Below are 19,252 nucleotides of genomic sequence, written 5' to 3'. Positions count from 1 at the left end.
GGTATAGCAGTAAGTTTTCTTACCATAGCAATAACATGGCTTCTTATAACTAGGTTGGTATAGCAGTGAGTATTTTTGTCATACTTGAATACTTTTAATACTTTAATAATTTTCTTTGAAATGGCGACCATACAAAGTAGGTATTTTAAGCCAAGTATAATAATAGCCATAGCAATAATATGGCTTCTTATAACTCACACCTCACGCAAACATGGCGGCTGGCGACACGCATCTTTGACATTCAGTGCTACCTCCAGTTAGAATTATAGCTCAGTGGGTTGGCCGTGTGCTGAATTTTTATTTCAGGATTAGTGTTGCCTACAGTATTATTTTGAGGCTTCTGATTGGCTAAGGGAACATCATTACCGCAACGATACGATTTGATGCCAACGGCCTCGGTGGTGAAGTGGATAGAATGCTGAGTAGATAATCCGAAGGACCCGGGTTCGAATCCCACCCGTAGCACTATTTTTTTGTATTGGATTTTTTCATTATAAACAAGTTTGGTTGGTTTGGTTAGGTTATGACGGTTTAATTTTATAATTAAAACATAATAAAATTGAATTTAACCCATTTATAATTTTATTTTATAAACAGAAATGTTTTTTTTCGATTAAACCTTCATTCGATTTTTCATTATCAGCAAGTCTGGTTAGTTTGGCTAGGTTATGATAGTTTAATTTTATAATTAAAAAATTATAAAATAGGATTTGAGGCATTTATAATTTTATTTTATCAACACAACTATTTTTTCTATTAATAAACCTTCATTAGATTTTTTCATTGTCAGCACGTTTGGTTGGTTTGGTTAGGTTATGACGGTTTAATTTCATAATAAAAAAATATAAAATTGAATTTGAGGCATTTATAATTTTATTCTATGAACAAAACTAATTTTTCAATTAGTAAACCTTCATTATAGTCTATCAGAAGCCTCTAAATGACACTGTTGGCAAAATTAATCCTGAAAAACAAATTGTGCTGGCCGTGTGACTATAAAGAAGGTTTAGTAATTGAAAAATTATTTTTGTTCATAGAATAAAATTATAAATGCCTCAAATTCAATTTTATATTTTTTTATTATGAAATTAAACCGTCATAACCTAACCAAACCAACCAAACGTGCTGACAATGATAAAATCTAATGAAGGTTTATTAATCACAAAAATAGTTATGTTCATAAAATAAAATTATAAATGCCTCAAATCCTATTTTATAATTTTTTTATTATAAAATTAAACTATCATAACCTAACCAAACTAACCAGACTTGCTAACAATGAAAAATCAAATAAGAATAAGAATAAGAATAGAATAAGAATAAGAATAAGAATAAGAATAAGAATAAGAATAAGAATAAGAATAAGAAAGTTTATTGCCATTGACCAAGTTGTACATAGGAATAGGCATTGTCAAATTACATTAAATAAAATAAAATATCACTAAACATGTTCATATCTATGGTAACAAAGATTAAGAATAACGATTGAGAGTTTTGATTTACAGTATGAAAGATTCGGCTTTAATTTTATAATTCATAAAGTCCTTAACTGAGTAAAAAGGGTTAGCTATGAGCCAGTTATGAATTTTTGACTTAAAAAGAGGAAGAGAAAGGCTGTCTGCCTGAAGAGGCTCAGGCAGCTTATTATAAAATTTCACACAATTAAGTTTAAAAGAATTACCTGTGATGGCCAGCCTGTGTTGTGGTATATCCAGTTGTTCCTTGTTTCGTGTATGGTGGAAATGGTAACTCTGCCTGGTGGAAAACTCATTGAGATTAGCTTTAGTGTATATAAGTACATTGTAGATGTATAAGTTAATTGAGCGAGGTGAATAAAAACTAGAGAACTCTCCCACTTGTATTATTTTGAGTGAACACTTGTCAGCAAGTGAATAAAGGAAGAGTTCACTTCCGTTACAAGGGAACCCTTTTCTGACACAAGACAACTCTTAAAAACATGTGAATAAAGAAAAAGCAAACACTTGTCTAGAAAGAGAACACTCTTAGATTTACAAGTCAGGGTCAACCCACACTTGTAACTGTTCACTTGCCTAAAATGGCTGCTTTCATGCATATTCGTGAACAAAAACAATATGGGATTAGAAGAAGTATAAGCCCTAACAAGTGCAAACAATTACTCAGATTTGAAGATGCAAGTGTAAATTACATTTCAGATTATTTTTTGAATGATGTTGTTGAGAATCGAGGTGGAGCTCTGTCGAAAAGGGAAAAAATAGAAATTTTCTTAAGATACTTGAGTGACCCTGGGTTTCAAAGTGGGGTAGCTGTCGATATTGGAGTTCACCGAACTACTGTGTGTAAGACATTTTCAGAGGTACTGGATAAGATTTTAGAAAAATCACACCATTGGATAACATTTCCAAGAACTGTAGAGGAATTGAATAATGCTAGGAATGAGTGGGGTGCTAGATTCAGGATTCCGACTGCTATTGGTGCTCTAGATTGCACACACATAGAAATCAAGAAGCCAGTTCATTTCAGAGACGAATACGTCAATAGAAAAGGCAGGACAACCATAAATGTACAAGCCACTTGCGACGCAAATGAAAAATTCACATCTGTTGATGCACAATGGCCAGGCAGTGTACAAGACGCAAGAATTTGGTGTCAAAGTATGATTCAGGAAACATTACGGCAATATGATGGCGCCTACTGCCTCATTGGTGACAGTGGTTAAATGGTATTTCCCCATGGCTAATGACACCATTCAAACCCCCACAAAATCCCGCAGAAAGAAATTATAACTTTACCCATGCTCAGGACCGTGTTATAATTGAGCGAGTTTTTGGCCAACTAAAACAAAGGTTCCCTATTTTGCAAAGCAAAATTAGAGTTTCTCTGGATAAAGTGCCAAAAATTATTGTTTGCTGTGCAGTGTTACACAATATATCGAAGCACCTCAATGATGGTTGGGATTTCAACTATGATGGAAATGATGAAATCTTTCATGAAGTAAATCGCAACGAATACATGGATAATGAACGTAGAGTTCGTCTGCGAGGCCAAGAAAAACGTGATAACATAACTCAATTGTTATATCAGTAAATGTAAATAGGTTTGTGTAAATAAATATCTCTGTTTATTAATAATGAATTTATTTAAATGTTATACAAAACTGAAACTAAATAATTTATTTTAATGACTTACTACAACTAAAAAAAAAAATTTTCTCTTTAACGATAACAAACCATTAGTTTTAGATAAGTAAATATTAAAATGAATATTATGTATCTATTTTGTTGCACCAAACTTAACAACGTATGTTCTTTTGATAATAAATTATAAGAACGTCCTTTCTCCTCTTAAGTAGGCCTAAGAAAAAACATATTTTACATAGTTAGGCTATATTCTCTTCAAGCTAATTTCCTTATGGTTCATTATTTCCAAGTACTACAAATTCTGCTAAGCCATTTCCACCACCTTCAATTGCAAATATTTGTTGATTATTCTGTTCATTACTCAACAGCAGTTCTTCACGTTTCACTTGTAGCTGGGTCAGTTTAATTTGCTCCAATAACAATCTCTGGAGTTCTGTAGTGGTATATTTTGCAGTATCCTGCGTTTCACATGGTATTTTAAACCTTTTTACCTTTTCTTTAGAAGTTTCGGAAACACCACGTTTCATACGATGTACTGTGGGTTCTTCTGGGTTGTCAGGGTCTTCAACGAAACTACTGTCCACAATACTAGGCGTTATTCTTTTATCTACACCAACTGCAACAGCTCCAGGCACTTTTCGGAATACGGGATTTTCATTACTATTCAATAAATCTAAAAACTCTCTTTCCCAACTTAGTAATTTTACTGGTCTCTATTTCCCGTTGCTGTTGTATCTGTTTTCTTTTTTACAGCAGTTCTCATGTTTTGGAGGAGTTTCTATAACTTGTCAACAGTTACCAATTTCCCCGTGGTTTTCATGTAGTCAGTTTTGATCTGTTCCCATGCCAATTCCTTGTCGTGTACACATTTAGGTAACATTGACTTATTTAGAACAACACTGCACCCTTTTAAAAGTGTCACTAACACTGACCTGGTGTTTTCACAAACTTCTTCGTGTGTTACTTCCATGACGGTTATGTTAAATTAAACAAATAAAAAACAAACTATAAACAAACATATACTTTTTAACAACTATTGTTAAATACACAGAGCAATAAATACAGTAAACTTATAACTTGGTAGGCCTGTGTAATTGTTCATGAATATCCTAAATCTGATTACTTTGGCCGCAGAATTAAGCTGTTGCAAACATTTAAATTGCCCAAGTTAAATTGTTTGTTTTTATTATGAAAAACGAGTGTTCTCTTTAAAAAAAAAAAACAAAAAAACAAGTGTTCTCTACAAGTGATCACTTGCCGGCGCAAGAGGGAACCCTCCGTACCACAAGACAACTCTCGCGAGTGAACTCTTGTGTTTATTCACATGTTATTTAAGAGTAGACTAGACTTGCTTAGTGAACACTCTCAAGTTGTCACTTGTTTTTATTCACCTCACTCGATTGTGCAAATGTTTAGTCTGACAAAAAGTGGCTTGCAGTGCTCCGCAGGGCCAGCCCCCGACATAGTGCGGATGACTTCTTTTTGTATTAGTAGAAGCTCATGAACATGGGGGGAATGGCCCCAAAGTTGGATTCCATATTGAATGTGGGATTGAAACAGTCCAAAGTAGGCTAGTTTGAGATATTCAATGTCAACAAAAGACTTGAGTTTCCAGAATAGACATGAAACTCTCGATAGTTTTTTGCTTAAATTTGTGATGTGAATTTTCCAATTTAATTTACTATCAAGGTGAATGCCAAGAAGTTTGACTGAATGGTCTAATTTGTTTGAAGAGAGTGAAAATTCTATTTTCTGGGTTTTGGATTGGTTACAGATGAGTTTATTTGTAGAAAACCAGTTTAAAACACTGTTTTCTGCATTAGAAAGTGTTTCTGAGAGCTTTACAAGATCTTTATCAGAAGTAAAAATTGTGGTGTCGTCTGCATATATAACACTGTTAATAGGGATGTTACATGGAAGATCATTGACTGCGACAATGAAAAGAAAAGGGCCCAGGACCGAGCCCTGTGGAACTCCTGCTTTAATTGCTGTCAATGTTGAGTTTTTACCCTCTACACTAACAAATTGCCTCCTGTTGGTCAGATATGATTCAATTATGTCTATTGAGTTTTTATTAAGTCCATAAAATTTGAGTTGAAATGAATGTTTAACCGAAAAAAATATTTCTGTTCATAAAATAAAACTATAAATGGGTCAAATTCAATTTCATAATGTTTCAATTATAAAATTAAACCATCATAACCTAACCAAACCCACCAAACTTGTTGATAATGAAAAAAAAAAACAATAAAAAAATAGTGCTACGAGTGGGATTCGAACCCGAGTCCTTCGGATCATCAGCCCAGCTCTCTATCCACTACACCACCGAGACCGTTGGCATCAACCGTATCGTTGCGGTAATGACGTTCCCTCAGCCAATCAGAAGCCTCAAAATAATACTGTAGGCAACACTAATCCTGAAATAAAAATTCAGCGACCGGGTATTGGCATAGACTATATGTTTTATCTATGGCATAACCTACACCGAACATCTTTTCACGTTTTGATCCTTGGAGCATGTAAGTATAAAGTCACTATACCTAGTAACATAAGTTAGACGCATTTTAAGCCTTGGCCTTACCTAGACCTAAGTTACTGTACAAATGTAATTGACCGTCGTGAAGTCAGCGGCTCTTTTCATCGGCGCTTTTTCGGATTGTTGTAATAGATATGGGTTGATACGCCTGCGGGCGCCACAAACGTGTTTTGCAGGGATGTCGGAAACGCAATTCAATGACAATACGGTGCGAAATGATGTTTTTACATTTATATAATGTCAATTATACCTTGATAAATCGTGTATACACGTTAAAACTAATTAATTGGCGTATTTTAAAAGGCATATTTGAGACCGTACTGTACATTATACGTAGCTATGGCTTAACATGACGCGATCAATTAAAACTCCGAACATAAAAAAGTGCATAATCTTTTTCTTAAGCCCATCACACCAACTTTGAGCTATTCTAATGGTAATATACAATGTGTAGAATACTCAGTATAAATATGATTGAGGCAGTCCAGTAAATTACGAAGCTATAAGGCAAAATCTATATGGTTGATAGGAATTTGCGCCAGGAAAAAGTGCACAATCTTTTTCCTAAGCCCATCACATCAACTTTGAGCTATTCTAATGGTAATATACAATGTGTAGAATAATTAGTATGAGTATGATTGAGGCAGTCCCCTAAATTACGAGGTTATACGGCAAAATGTATATGGTTGATAGGAACATGCATCAGGAAAAAGTGCACAAAGTTGACCCTAAGCCCATCACATCAAATTTGAGGTATTCTAATGGTAATATACAAAGTGTAGAATAATCAGTATGAGTATGATTGAGGCAGTCCCCTAAATTACGAAGTTATATGGCAAAATCTATATGGTTGATAGGAATTTGCGTCAGGAAAAAGTGCACAATCTTTTTCCTAAGCCCATCGCATCAACTTTGAGGTATTCTAATGGTAATATACAATGTGTAGAATACTCAGTATAAATATGATTTAGGCAGTCCAGTAAATTACGAAGCTATAAGGCAAAATAGATATGGTTGATAGGAACTCGCATCAGTAAAAAGTGCACAATGTTGACCCTAAGCCCATCACATCAAATTTGAGGTATTCTAATGGTAATATACAACGTGTAGAATAATCAGTATGAGTATGATTGAGGCAGTCCCCTAAATTACGAAGTTATATGGCAAAATCCATAGGGTTGATAGGAATTTGTGTCAGGAAAAAGTGCACAATCTTTTTCCTAAGTCCATCAGATCAATTTTGATGTATTTTAATGTTAATATACAATGTGTAGAATACTCAGTATAAATATGATTTAGGCAGTCCAGTAAATTACGAAGCTATAAGGCAAAATAGATATGGTTGATAGGAACTCGCATCAGTAAAAAGTGCACAATGTTGACCCTAAGCCCATCACATCAAATTTGAGGTATTCTATTGGTAATATACAACGTGTAGAATAATCAATATGAGTATGATTGAGGCAGTCCTTTAAATTACGAAGTTATATGGCAAAATCTATATGGTTGATAGGAATTTGTGTCAGGAAAAAGCGCACAATCTTTTTCCTAAGCCCATCACATCAAATTTGAGGTATTCTTATGGTAATATACAATGTGTAGCATAATCAGTATGAGTGTGATTGAGGCAGTCCCCTAAATTACGAGGTTATACGGCAAAATGTATATGGTTGATAGGAACTTGCATCAGGAAAAACTGCACAAAGTTGACCCTAAGCCCATCACATCAAATTTGAGGTATTCTTATGGTAATATACAATGTGTAGAATAATCAGTATGAGTGTGATTGATGCAGTCCCCTAAATTACGAAGTTATATGGCAAATTGTATATGGTTGATAGGAATTTGCGTCAGGAAAAAGTGCACAATCTTTTTCCTAAGCCCATCGCATCAACTTTGAGGTATTCTAATGGTAATATACAATGTGTAGAATAATCAGTATGAGTATGATTGAGGCAGTCCCCTAAATTACGAAGTTATATGGCAAAATCTATATGGTTGATAGGAATTTGCGAAAAAGTGCACAAACTTTTTCCTAAGTCCATCACATCAACTTTGATGTATTCTAATGGTAATATACAATGTGTAGAATACTCAGTATAAATATGATTTAGGCAGTCCATTAATTTACGAAGCTATAAGGCAAAATAGATATGGTTGATAGGAACTCGCATCAGTAAAAAGTGCACAATGTTGACCCTAAGCCCATCACATCAAATTTGAGGTATTCTAATGGTAATATACAACGTGTAGAATAATCAGTATGAGTATGATTGAGGCAGTCCCCTAAATTACGAAGTTATATGGCAAAATCCATAGGGTTGATAGCAATTTGTGTCAGGAAAAAGTGCACAAACTTTTTCCTAAGTCCATCACATCAATTTTGATGTATTTTAATGTTAATATACAATGTGTAGAATACTCAGTATAAATATGATTTAGGCAGTCCAGTAAATTACGAAGCTATAAGGCAAAATAGATATGGTTGATAGGAACTCGCATCAGGAAAAAGTGCACAAAGTTGACCCTAAGCCCATCACATCAAATTTGAGGTATTCTTATGGTAATATACAATGTGTAGAATAATCAGTATGAGTGTGATTGAGGCAGTCCTTTGAATTACGAAGTTATATGGCAAAATCTTTATGGTTGATAGGAATTTGCGTCAGGAAAAAGTGCACAATCTTTTTCCTAAGCCCATCACATCAAATTTGAGGTATTCTTATGGTAATATACAATGTGTAGAATAATCAGTATGAGTGTGATTGATGCAGTCCCCTAAATTACGAAGTTATATGGCAAAATGTATATGGTTGATAGGAATTTGCGTTAGGAAAAAGATTGTGCACTTTTTCCTAACGCAAATTCCTATCAACCATATACATTTTGCCATATAACTTCGCCATCACATCAACTTTGAGTTATTCTAATGGTATTATACAATGTGTAGAATAATCAGTACGAGAGGTCGTCCAGTGGTCGAAACTCGACCAAAAATATGTAATGTACTCACTTAACTATTTTCACCCCACACTGTAAATAAAACATGTGATTGGAGTTTCCTCCATTTGTTTTGATTTTCTGTTTATATTTCGTTGTTATTTCGTAACCAGCATAGCAACGCATAAGATCCATGTTAATTTTTTACAACTTTTAAACTTATTTTTTGTGCTTATCTTTGAGCCTATTTAAATTTATAAAGGGATTCTGCACACCTACAGGAAAAAAGCTTTCCAACGGTATGCGTAGATTTTCCCTACGATGCACACGAGCTGAGAAAAAAGGTTTTAAAGAAACATGCTTGCCTATTAATATATAGATAGATAGATGAGTATGATTGAGGCAGTTCCCTTAATTACGAAGTTAAATGGCAAAATCTATATGGTTGACTTCGTAATTTAGGGGACTGCCTCAATCATACTCATACTGATTATTCTACACATTGTATATTGCCATTAGAATACCTCAAAGTTGATGTGACGGGCTTAGGAAAAAGATTGTGCATTAGGCCTAACTAATCTTGATATTTTGGTCAGAGAAAGGTATGCATGAATTTAACTAAAAGTAGTTTTCTCTCCATTGTTTCAGTTGATAACTCTGCAGCTTTGGTGGAAGTTATTATTTGGTAGCAGTGAATAATTTACCTACCAATTCTCCCGAGTGACAAAGTGGCTGTCTAGCAGCCTGTAGGCTGGGAAGGAGGAATAAATTTTTCTTTTGCAATCTGCATCTGAAGCCAGCTATCTTGCGTAAGTTTTTTTGTTTATTTACAATCCAAGACATTAATAATAGGTAGACTTACATATATTTCAATTAGGTTTTCTCAAAGTTAAAATAAGTTATACCTACAGTAGGTATTACAAAGTTACAATCTTTTGGTGTTTTTATTTCAATTTTTCTGTTTGATTCGCCATACAATTTCTTGCTGTGATCTTGTATTATGTGATGTTGGGGATTTTTAAGTATTTCTTTTTCGCCATAAAGGGTACAGTTCCGCAGAGAAGCTGCGATATATTATCAGATGAATAACATTATATATCAATAATTATTCGATTCAATACACCGTTCCCTATGTTTTTTCACTATGTAAACATCAAATTGAGTTATGATTTGCAGATTTGGTGATCTGGTTTTGCAATATTAATATCGAATCGGATATATATACCGTCCGATAATATATCGCAGGTTCTCTTAGGAACTGTAGGTAAGTTAGGCCCTACCGCCAAAACACAACTTAATTCATGATAGGTACCTATTGGGTATTAACGTAGCCTAAGGTTCATCACACAGTTAAGAGAGTTTTTCTTTTTTGTGACCCACTTATATAGGAAGTCTTTGATTTACACTATATAAATATTCCGGCAGTGCTAACTTATGTAAAAGAAAACTGTATTAGTTTTTAAACGCACACATAGGCAAGGCCACACTATAAGCCTATACACACACCAAACTACATCCGACTGTTGCACTCATTTCAGTCAGTGCTTACCCCAATATTTGTCCGTTTAAGTGACTGAGGATTACTTTTACCACTACCTAGGTCAAAATTTTCAATTTTCAGATTTAGATTTAGCTTTAACAAGGCTACTCAAAAGAAGCAAAGACCATCAAAATATAAAATTTATTTCACTAACAATTTAATATGTGTACCTAGTTGTAGGATATCCTGGGTGTTGATCAGGAAAATGAAAATACACAAATTCTAGTGCTAATACTAATCTCTTATTATACAGAGGCAGTACCGGTACGCAAGAACACTAGGATCGTGGTGTAATGGAAATATATGTTGTTGCTACTATAATCAAGAATTGGCTTCGCCCAGCAAAGTTTAGGATTGATGCAAGGTAAATTTATTGTGTTATTTATAATTTAGGTTAAAGAAAAGATTGCTTATCTAATTACCTAATATAGAACTTAAATTTTATCATAATTAACAGAGTAGGCCTACATCTAACTACTGTGATGTTTTCTTTTCCAATTGTGAATTTTCAGTGACAGGCTATGCAAATGAGCAAAACTTAATTTGCGGTTTTATCCATCTCTTTTTTCTTTATTGTCAAGAACTCAATGCCTTATCGGAAAAATTTAATTATAAAGTACAGTTATAGTAAAAAAATAGGTCTTAAAAGTGTCTAACCAAGGGGTCTCCAACCTACAGCCTGGGGGCTACATCCGGCCCTCGTGCAGTTTTATTCCAGCCAGCAGAAAGCCAGCATACATTTTTGAAAATTATTATTTTTTATAGCAAACACCAATGATATTCTCCCACGATTGCGTAAACACGTGTGGTCAGGTGGTCTCAGCTATACCGTGATCATCTCCTGTGATTTCGCCAAGACTCATGAGCATATTATACTGCAGTCTCGACGGTGCCGTGATTGTCTTTTGCAATCCCAGCAACACCCGTCATTGTTGACCGTGATTTCCTTGAGGTGTAAAAAGAGAACGTTGTCAATGAATGCAGGCTCAGCCATGGGATATTTATTTACCTCGCGGCTCATACCATAATTAAGAGCAATTAACTGTCTTTTCCCCATTCAACAAAATTAGTGTACAATTCCCTGTCTCCAAGTTGGCAGGCTAACGTATTTAAATAGGAACATAGTAAATGTCTCTCACTTGCTAATTTTTTCTCAATAGGCCTAGGGAAATATTAGCAGTAAGTTTAGTCAAGTAGCGGCAGATTAATTTAAATATATATATTTTAAATTGATCCTAATTGGCAGAACTACAAATTGAAATCTTAAACTAGCTGACATTTTAAGTATCAAATTATATAGCCTATTCTCACTAAAAAATCATTGCACTTTTTGTCAAAGATTTAGCTTAGAATGCGATTACTTCTTAACTGCACATCTTTTGTTAGAATTAAAGGCATTTATAATTTTATTTTATGAACAGAACTTTATTTTAGATTATTAAACAACGGATACTGATGTAGTTTACTTGTTTATGGATAGATTTTGATAAAATTTGGCAAACTTATTTACTTTAACCTATAGGCTACTATTGACTGATGCTCAAAAAAACTTTTTACCTTCTCCATAGCAGCAAACCTAAGCTCTTGTTAAATCTAATCTTCATTCGATTTTTATCTTGTATATTTTTTATATTCTCAGCAAGTTAGGTTAGCTTATGACAGTTTAACTTTATAATAGAATGCTCTCATTTTGTCCGTAGTAAACCTTAATTCGATTTTTTCACTATCAGCAAGTTTGGTTAATTAGGTTAGGTTATGACAGTTTAATTTTATAATAGAATGCTCTCATTTCGTCCGTATCACAAAAAGCCTTTACCTTGTGACAAACGACAACTACAATCGCATCGATAGTAGATGATGTTGTGATTCGATAGAGTAACGAACAATTAACGTTAGTCGCTAAATCGGTGGCGTTTTTAGACAAAAAAGTGCTTACCGAGGAAAAAAAGGTTGGAGACCCCTTGTCTAACATATTATATTTTATCTATAGTTGTCTTAGAAAATAACTCTGTTGAACCTCTTTTACAGGAACAATAGAAAAATCAAGAAGGCCATTTGGGAGATGAAGAAGACCAGAATTTTTTTTTTTGTAAATAGTACATGTCTTTTTTATATTATTTGTGTTTAAATAATTTTTAATTAAACTTATTTTATAATACAAACAACGTTTTTTCTTTAAAATGTTTTCCTTGAATGCAATTTTGTTGTAAACAAATATGTTTTGTGATACTTTTATTCATGTTTTGTCAAATAAGAAATATATGTATATATATATATATATATATTTAAATTTTTGGGTAACCCAAGAACTTTAACAAACTACCTATAACTTCAGAATAATAATTCAAATCAAGGTAAGAACTGTATAGAGGTCTGAACTGCTATTATTTTAATCGCCATGAAATTTGAAATGTGAAAAAATGCAACCTAATTCTTCTAAACATATTTTACCAATAAATTTATTAGACATTTATTTGATATTCAATTTAATATTTATTTAATGTCAAATTAAGTGTGGTTGAACCTAAATTGACCATTTATTTGATATCAAATGAATGTTCGCGAATATCAATTTAATATTTGAATGTCAAAAATGTTATATCAATATTTATCACCATCATATTTAAAATGTGAATGTAAATTCAATCATATTCTCTTTATCATATTTTACCAATAAATTTATTAATGTCAAATTTGATATTTATTTTATATTCGATTTGAATATTCATTTGATGTAAAATTGAGTGACGTTTGAACCTAAATTGAACGTTTATTTGATATCAAATGAATGTTCGTGAATATCAATTTGATATTCAAATGTCAAAAATTTGATAGCTATTTGATATCAAATAAATATTCGGTGCTATAAATGACTGTTTGCAGTTTTGTGTAGCCTACAGTAAGGTACATCAACTAGGCCCCTATTCCTTGTGTTATAACCATGAATATCTTGGCGCAAATCATAATCATACTATTTTTAATTTTTCTTAACATTGATCAGACAATGCAGGATAAAAACATTAATGACAGTTAATATGCCAGTGACCACAAACAAAGGTTTACAATGTGCTCTTCGGCGAGATCTAGCTATGATTCTCACAGCCTTCTTTTGAATTAACAAAACATTATTTACATGGGTACTATTTCCCCATAACAAAACACCATATCTTAAAATTGAGTGAAAAAATGCATAATACACAGACTTTAAATAACTCTGAGGCAGACTAGAGATAAGACATTTAAGAAGATAAATAAACCTAGCCATCTTGCCACTAATGAAATCAATGTGTTGAGACCAGGTCAAACAGTTGTCAATCACTAAACCTACAATTTTTATGTCATTTGGTTCATTGTAATCCTCGACTCTATTTCTAGTCTGACAGAGTAAGTGTTAAGTTTTATTCTCATTAATAATCAAACCATTAGCATTAAACAATTGCTTGGCTTCAAAAATAGTATTTTTGGCAATATTAGACAAGACATTTGTATCATTGCTTATACTAAGAAAGGTTGTGTCGTATGTAAAAATTGTAGTTGAAGAAAGGGACACATTGGCAGGTAGGTCATTGATTGATAAAAGGAATAATAAAGGCCCCAAGATAGAACCCTGTGGTACTCCCACTATTACATCCAGACATCTTGAACGATCACCCTTCAACTCAACAAACTGAGATCTTCCATGCAAGTATGATTCCAAAAACTTTAAACACGAACCTTTAATGCCATAAAAATGTAATTTATCTAATAACACTGAGTGATCTACAAGATTGAATGCTTTGCTCAAATTACAAGCAGTAATCTGAGCAAAGCTCCCGTCTTCAAAAGCTTTAATAATTTTGAACAACATCGACTCAATTGCATCTATTGTGGATAACTTTTTACGAAAACCAAATTGAGTCTCGCTAGGAAAAGATTTAGCTTCTATCACATTTCTCAGTACAGGGGCATCGACAAACGCTTTTTATCTTGGCTTGCGAGGTGTGAAGCCCATGTTTATCTATAGTCAACCCCAAGAACTCCAAATTTGATGCAAAAAGTGTACACTTATCTTGTTCCGCAGTGAAACCTACAGCCTTGAGGCGTGCACATGCACTACTAGACTTCTCTACAATAATGATAATATAAGAATAAAGTTGTTGCCAAGCAATGTTAAAAAAATTCCAACATTTTAATTCACTGAAGAAAATAGAAAATCATAAACCAAATTTGTTGTTTGTAGCAATCATAATCTTGCATCGTTTGAGAAAATAAAAATAGCGACTTCAACAGCCTTTAAAAAGAAGGAATATATGTAATTGGATAGCAAGTAAGTTTATTGCTTAGATTAAATTAGGAGTATACAACGAATCCAGTATTTGACTCAAGTACAGACCAAAAATGTCAAAATTTCTCATATATCCTCAGTATAAAGCATTTGAAATACAATGTGTTATATATATTGTTAGATTCTGGCTTCCCCTTCTTGATGATTGATATAAAATACTTACCTCATTCTTATACATAACAAAAAATGATGACAAGTCTACTTCAATCTGTCATTACAGACTGAAATATCCAATAAATACCCGTATCTTATGAAGTACTAAAATATAAATTAACTATTGTGCAATAAAATATTAATGTTGTAAAGCAGTAACATGTTTATATGGGAAAGAACAGACTCTTAAATTTATAATTGATTCTAGGATATTGAAAGTATAACAACTGCTTCTTGCAATGGAGAATAATAATGAAGCCAAGGAAGTGACTAATGGAGGATTTAACTCTGATAACACTTCTTGGGCATCGCAGCAAGATTCTACAAGTGACCTGAATGATTACTTTGAAGGTTGGAACATACTGATTCAGTCGTTAAATTATTTTTGTACTATAACTAAAAACGTAGCAAGGGCTTACCTTACCAGAAGTCTTGCCATAAAAGTGCATTTTGTCCCAGACTTTTATACAAGAACGCTTGTGGCATCATTGATTGTGTTTTATAGTTTCATCCTCAACAACTATTTCTGTTTTATTTACAATAGCAACTGTTCATTAATATATAGTCTACAGGCCAATGAGGCAGTGTTTGTGGTTGATTGTCTTTATTAATGTTACTGTTCAATACATTTCTATTGCAGAATGTTAATCACAGTAAACATAATGGTCAATTCTGTGTAGATCAGATCTATACATCACTGCATATATTTTGAAACTTATATAACATAATCAAACAGAATTCCAACCATAATAATACACCGATTAATTTTTAACTAGAGAATGTCAGTTGAATTTACAATATTTATTTATCTTAAATTTGCTTACAGGCAGCAGTAAAAATTCACTGCACAAATGTAGACCAACAGTGGCACTGGAGGCTAGGACCTCCCCGTCGTCTGAAGGAGGAAACTGTGAGGTCTGCCAACTGCAGAACGCAGACACGTGTGTCGTGCACTTCGATAACTCACACATGTCATTCTGCATGGACTGTGCCAAAGAATGTTACAGCAGGGGACAATTTTGTCCTCTCTGCTCCAAACGAATAGTTTATTTCTACAAGTACGATAATGTTTAAATATAATAAAATGACTTGAAATCTGTTGCATTAGAATGTTTTCCCTTATTCATGATAATTAGTTATGGTTGTTTTTATTGGAATACGGTTAAAAAACCAAGAAAATACCCTAGATCGTTGATCATAAACTTAAAAGTCAGCAGGAGTCAATAATTTTTGTGTTGTTGACCGTCAGATGTCAGGCTAAACTGAGATTGTCCTAGCGCCGATCAGCAAAATCATGCGTTCACGTTAAAGCATATTAATCATGCATCATAAGCTTGATTATCAAACAGAAAATCAAAATGATTCATAAGCCCCGTGTACACAAGGCTAGTTTTAGCAGCTAGTTGATTAGCGCTAATAAATTCGCTCTGTAAACGGTCTATTAGCGTAAAAAATTACTAGCGCGCTAGCATTTTACTCGCTGCTAGTCGTTTTGAACATGTTTGATATTACTAGCGCTAATAAGTGGAGGGGGTGGTCACGTGACCACTAGTGCTAGCAAATTAGCGAGGTACTAGCGGGGTATTTGCACTTCTGCTAGTGCTAATACGAGACCTTGCCGTCAGACCGCCACCGCCCACCACCGCACCGTACAGAACGCATCATACCGTGCATAGCCGAACTGTTCGTGGGAAATTGATATCTCTATCACTGTCACTGTCAAAACGTGTCGTTTGTAGGTTAAATTTAAATTAATTTAACTGTCAAAACCTAACCAAACTTGCTGATAATGAAAATTTTGAATGAAGGTTTTAATAACAAAAATAGTTCTGTTCATAAAATAAAATTATAAATGTCTCAAAATCAATTATATAATTTTTTAATTATAAAATTCAACTATCATAACCTAACCAAACCAACCAAACTTGTTGATAATGAAAAAATCGAGTCAAAAAGTTAATGCCTCCGGTAGGTTTCGAACCTGCTACCAACGTATTACCAGCCCGGTGCGCTATCCACTACACCCAACGAGCACACAATATAAATGTGCTCGTTGGGTTTATATTATGTGCTCGTTGACTACACCACCACAGTAAGACGGCTATTCAACGTATCAATGCGGTAATGGTGTTCGCTCGAGCAGTGGTGGACCAAGTGGGCGGTGGCGGTCTGACGGCAAGGGTTAATGTGCTAATCGCCACTCGCCATACGCCAGTGATAGTACATCAGTTGTTGTTTGTCTGACAAGTAGAAGTGTTTGTTACTTAAAGTACTTAGTACTTAAAGTACTTAAACTTAAAGTATTTTGTAGGGTCTTCCAATGCCAGTTCTCTTAAAAGAGTATCGGACGCACCAAGAAGTTCTCGCCTCCTAATCCACTTTCGAACCCACACAGATCGTCTCTTTTGATTAAGTTCATGTTCACACAACTCTTGTACACCAATTCTTAAAATTTGTCTCAAAACATTTCGATTTAAGGGAACAGAAGACATTTTGTGCTAAACTGAAATGACTATTAATTGCGACCAATGAACACTTCACTTCTACATGACTAGCGCTAAAAACTAGCCTTGTGTAGATGGGAATTTTCGCGCTAGTGTGCCTAGCTAGTGCTAGCAGCGAATACTAGCTGCTAGTAAACTAGCTACGTGTACACGGAGCTTTAAATATATTTTCCGTGTGAACTGCTTTTCGGATCTTTAAAACTTTTGTTTAAGAGGTTGAAAAAAATCACAGTTTAAGTCAATTTATGAATGTAGTTTGACAAAATAATAACAATTAAAATAAAATAATTAAACAATTAAATAATAAAAAAATTTAAAGTAGATAGCAAATCATATCTATTGCTATAAAATGAGATATTTTGCAGCTTTTTATATTAATAAACAATGCCGTAATATACTTCAACCATTAACATCGCCATTAAGAGCATAAAATCCAAGATGGCCAGTGTTCCTGCCGACTCTTAAATAAAATCCTTTGTAGTGCTTAAAAATAATATTTTAAAACATTATTTATCAATTTGGAGTACAAGAATATATCGAGGGCCTAAGTCTAATACCACGTATCTTCCAAAGGGTTTTGAGATTTATAGTAAAAACGATAGATTTCATTGTCTCTCACCTAATTCTAAAACCTCGTAAGTCTATAAAAATGGGAAATAATTTTAAAAAATGGGAAATGTAGACCTCGTATCTTGCAGTATTGGTAAACCTTCCTTCTAGCAACACGTATCTTGTATTGTTTACAGTGTGCAAAAGGTGGTCAGCTGTGCCGGTCTGTTATTGTTATGCAGTTTCCCCAGTTTCATAGTGAAAAAGTGAATTTCAGTGTTCAAAATGTAGTAAATATAAGATAGAATTAACTCAGTTTTGTATATATGCAATTAGTTTATTTGTGGCTTTATTACAATTTGTGTAATATGTTGTCATAAATCAGTGTTAAGATACGAGGTCTTAGAAGGAGGAATATTCTTACTGTAAAAATACGTTATAACTTGTTATAAAAATAAAATTATTGTATTAACTTTTTTGCTAAGGAATAATTTTATACTCTAATTTTTTTCTGTAATACAATAAAATATTTATTATAACAATAAAGTTGTTATAATAAAAATGCTTAGTGTTTATTTAGCAATACCTCGTATCTTACAAATTGGTAAATTCTAATAACTCGTATACCCAATTTCAATACCACGTAAGTTAACCCTCCAACTGGCACATTTAAAAAAAGTTTACTATAATACCTCGTATCTTACTTTTTTTTATAATAACTCCTGTAAATAAACATAAGAAGTGGTTTGTTTTATCAAATTTAATAACTACATGTACATTCCTATAAAGTAATGAGCTGTTTTTCGTAAAAGCATAATAATTACAACATTTTTTCGCTCTCCTGTAAAGTAGGCATTTTCCTCATACGTGGTATTGGAATTAGGCCCTCGATATTCTTTTATATTTTCTTAAAGGAGAACTAATTCTGTTTTTTTTTTTTTAGCAATAGTGAATTTATGTCAATTAATTTTTAAAACACTTTGATAAGAAACAAACTAAATTAATTGAATTTTAGCCTCCTGATCGCATTTAAAAGCGTTTGAAATTTAGCAAAACAATTGATCACATAAATGCAGGTATTTACAACAATTATTCTTAGTAAACAAATTAAATCAAAACAGCACCCCTTTGTGGGTTTAAGCTCAAGGATTGTGAAGTTTATACTACAAAATATTCACAAATAATACTGTACAACAATTTTACTGTGTAAACAGGTTGCTCATCAATATTATACTAACTGATCAATTAGATAAAGGATTATTTAGTACATAACCAAACAATGAAATGTACTTGATTCAAAGAACTTCCATGGAAGTTGATATAATTGTATGGCATACAGCTTTACCTGATTCAGTTGTTAGAGTTAAAGAAAGCGGCTGAAGGGAGCCTCTCGGAATGAAGATGATGACGTCACTGTTTCTCGCGACTTGAGTAATCAAATTCATCTGCTTCTTTCTTTGGTGGAGCCATCGGTGTTTGTGGTGTAGTGGATAGAGTACTCGGCTGATGTGCAACAGGTTTCTAGATCGAATTCGATCGGCGACACTTAAGTTTTTCTTTTGTTAGAATTTGAGGCATTTATAATTT

At 33.4% G+C, this 19,252-nt stretch overlaps 1 protein-coding gene across 5 annotated transcripts; it reads left to right on the top strand.

The window, feature by feature from the left end:
* The first annotated feature begins 5,214 nt into the window (after positions 1 to 5,214).
* LOC128986736 (E3 ubiquitin-protein ligase Mdm2-like) lies at positions 5,215 to 15,711 on the top strand. 5 transcript variants are annotated; one of them, XR_008490149.1, is made up of 4 exons: positions 5,215 to 5,638; positions 9,244 to 9,404; positions 14,821 to 14,963; positions 15,439 to 15,711. XR_008490149.1 is itself a non-coding variant. In XM_054407243.1 (3 exons), exons 2-3 carry the CDS (start codon positions 14,852 to 14,854, stop codon positions 15,684 to 15,686), a joined length of 360 nt encoding a protein of 119 aa, XP_054263218.1. In that variant the 5' UTR covers positions 9,078 to 9,197; positions 14,821 to 14,851; the 3' UTR covers positions 15,687 to 15,711. The 5 variants fall into 5 exon arrangements, 3 of the variants coding, with proteins under 3 accessions (XP_054263218.1, XP_054263217.1, XP_054263216.1); XR_008490148.1 differs by lacking the exons at positions 5,215 to 5,638; positions 14,821 to 14,963; positions 15,439 to 15,711 and adding exons at positions 8,772 to 8,939; positions 10,389 to 10,499; positions 12,164 to 12,259; XM_054407243.1 differs by lacking the exons at positions 5,215 to 5,638; positions 9,244 to 9,404 and adding an exon at positions 9,078 to 9,197.
* Positions 15,712 to 19,252: the final 3,541 nt, after the last annotated feature.

The sequence above is a fragment of the Macrosteles quadrilineatus genome, unplaced genomic scaffold (genome assembly GCF_028750875.1).
Source record: "Macrosteles quadrilineatus isolate MER2022 unplaced genomic scaffold, UCM_ALF_1.0 Scaffold_2__2_contigs__length_208266976, whole genome shotgun sequence".
In the NCBI taxonomy this organism is placed as follows: Eukaryota; Metazoa; Arthropoda; class Insecta; order Hemiptera; family Cicadellidae; genus Macrosteles; species Macrosteles quadrilineatus.
This window is presented reverse-complemented; position numbering and strand designations above follow the sequence as displayed.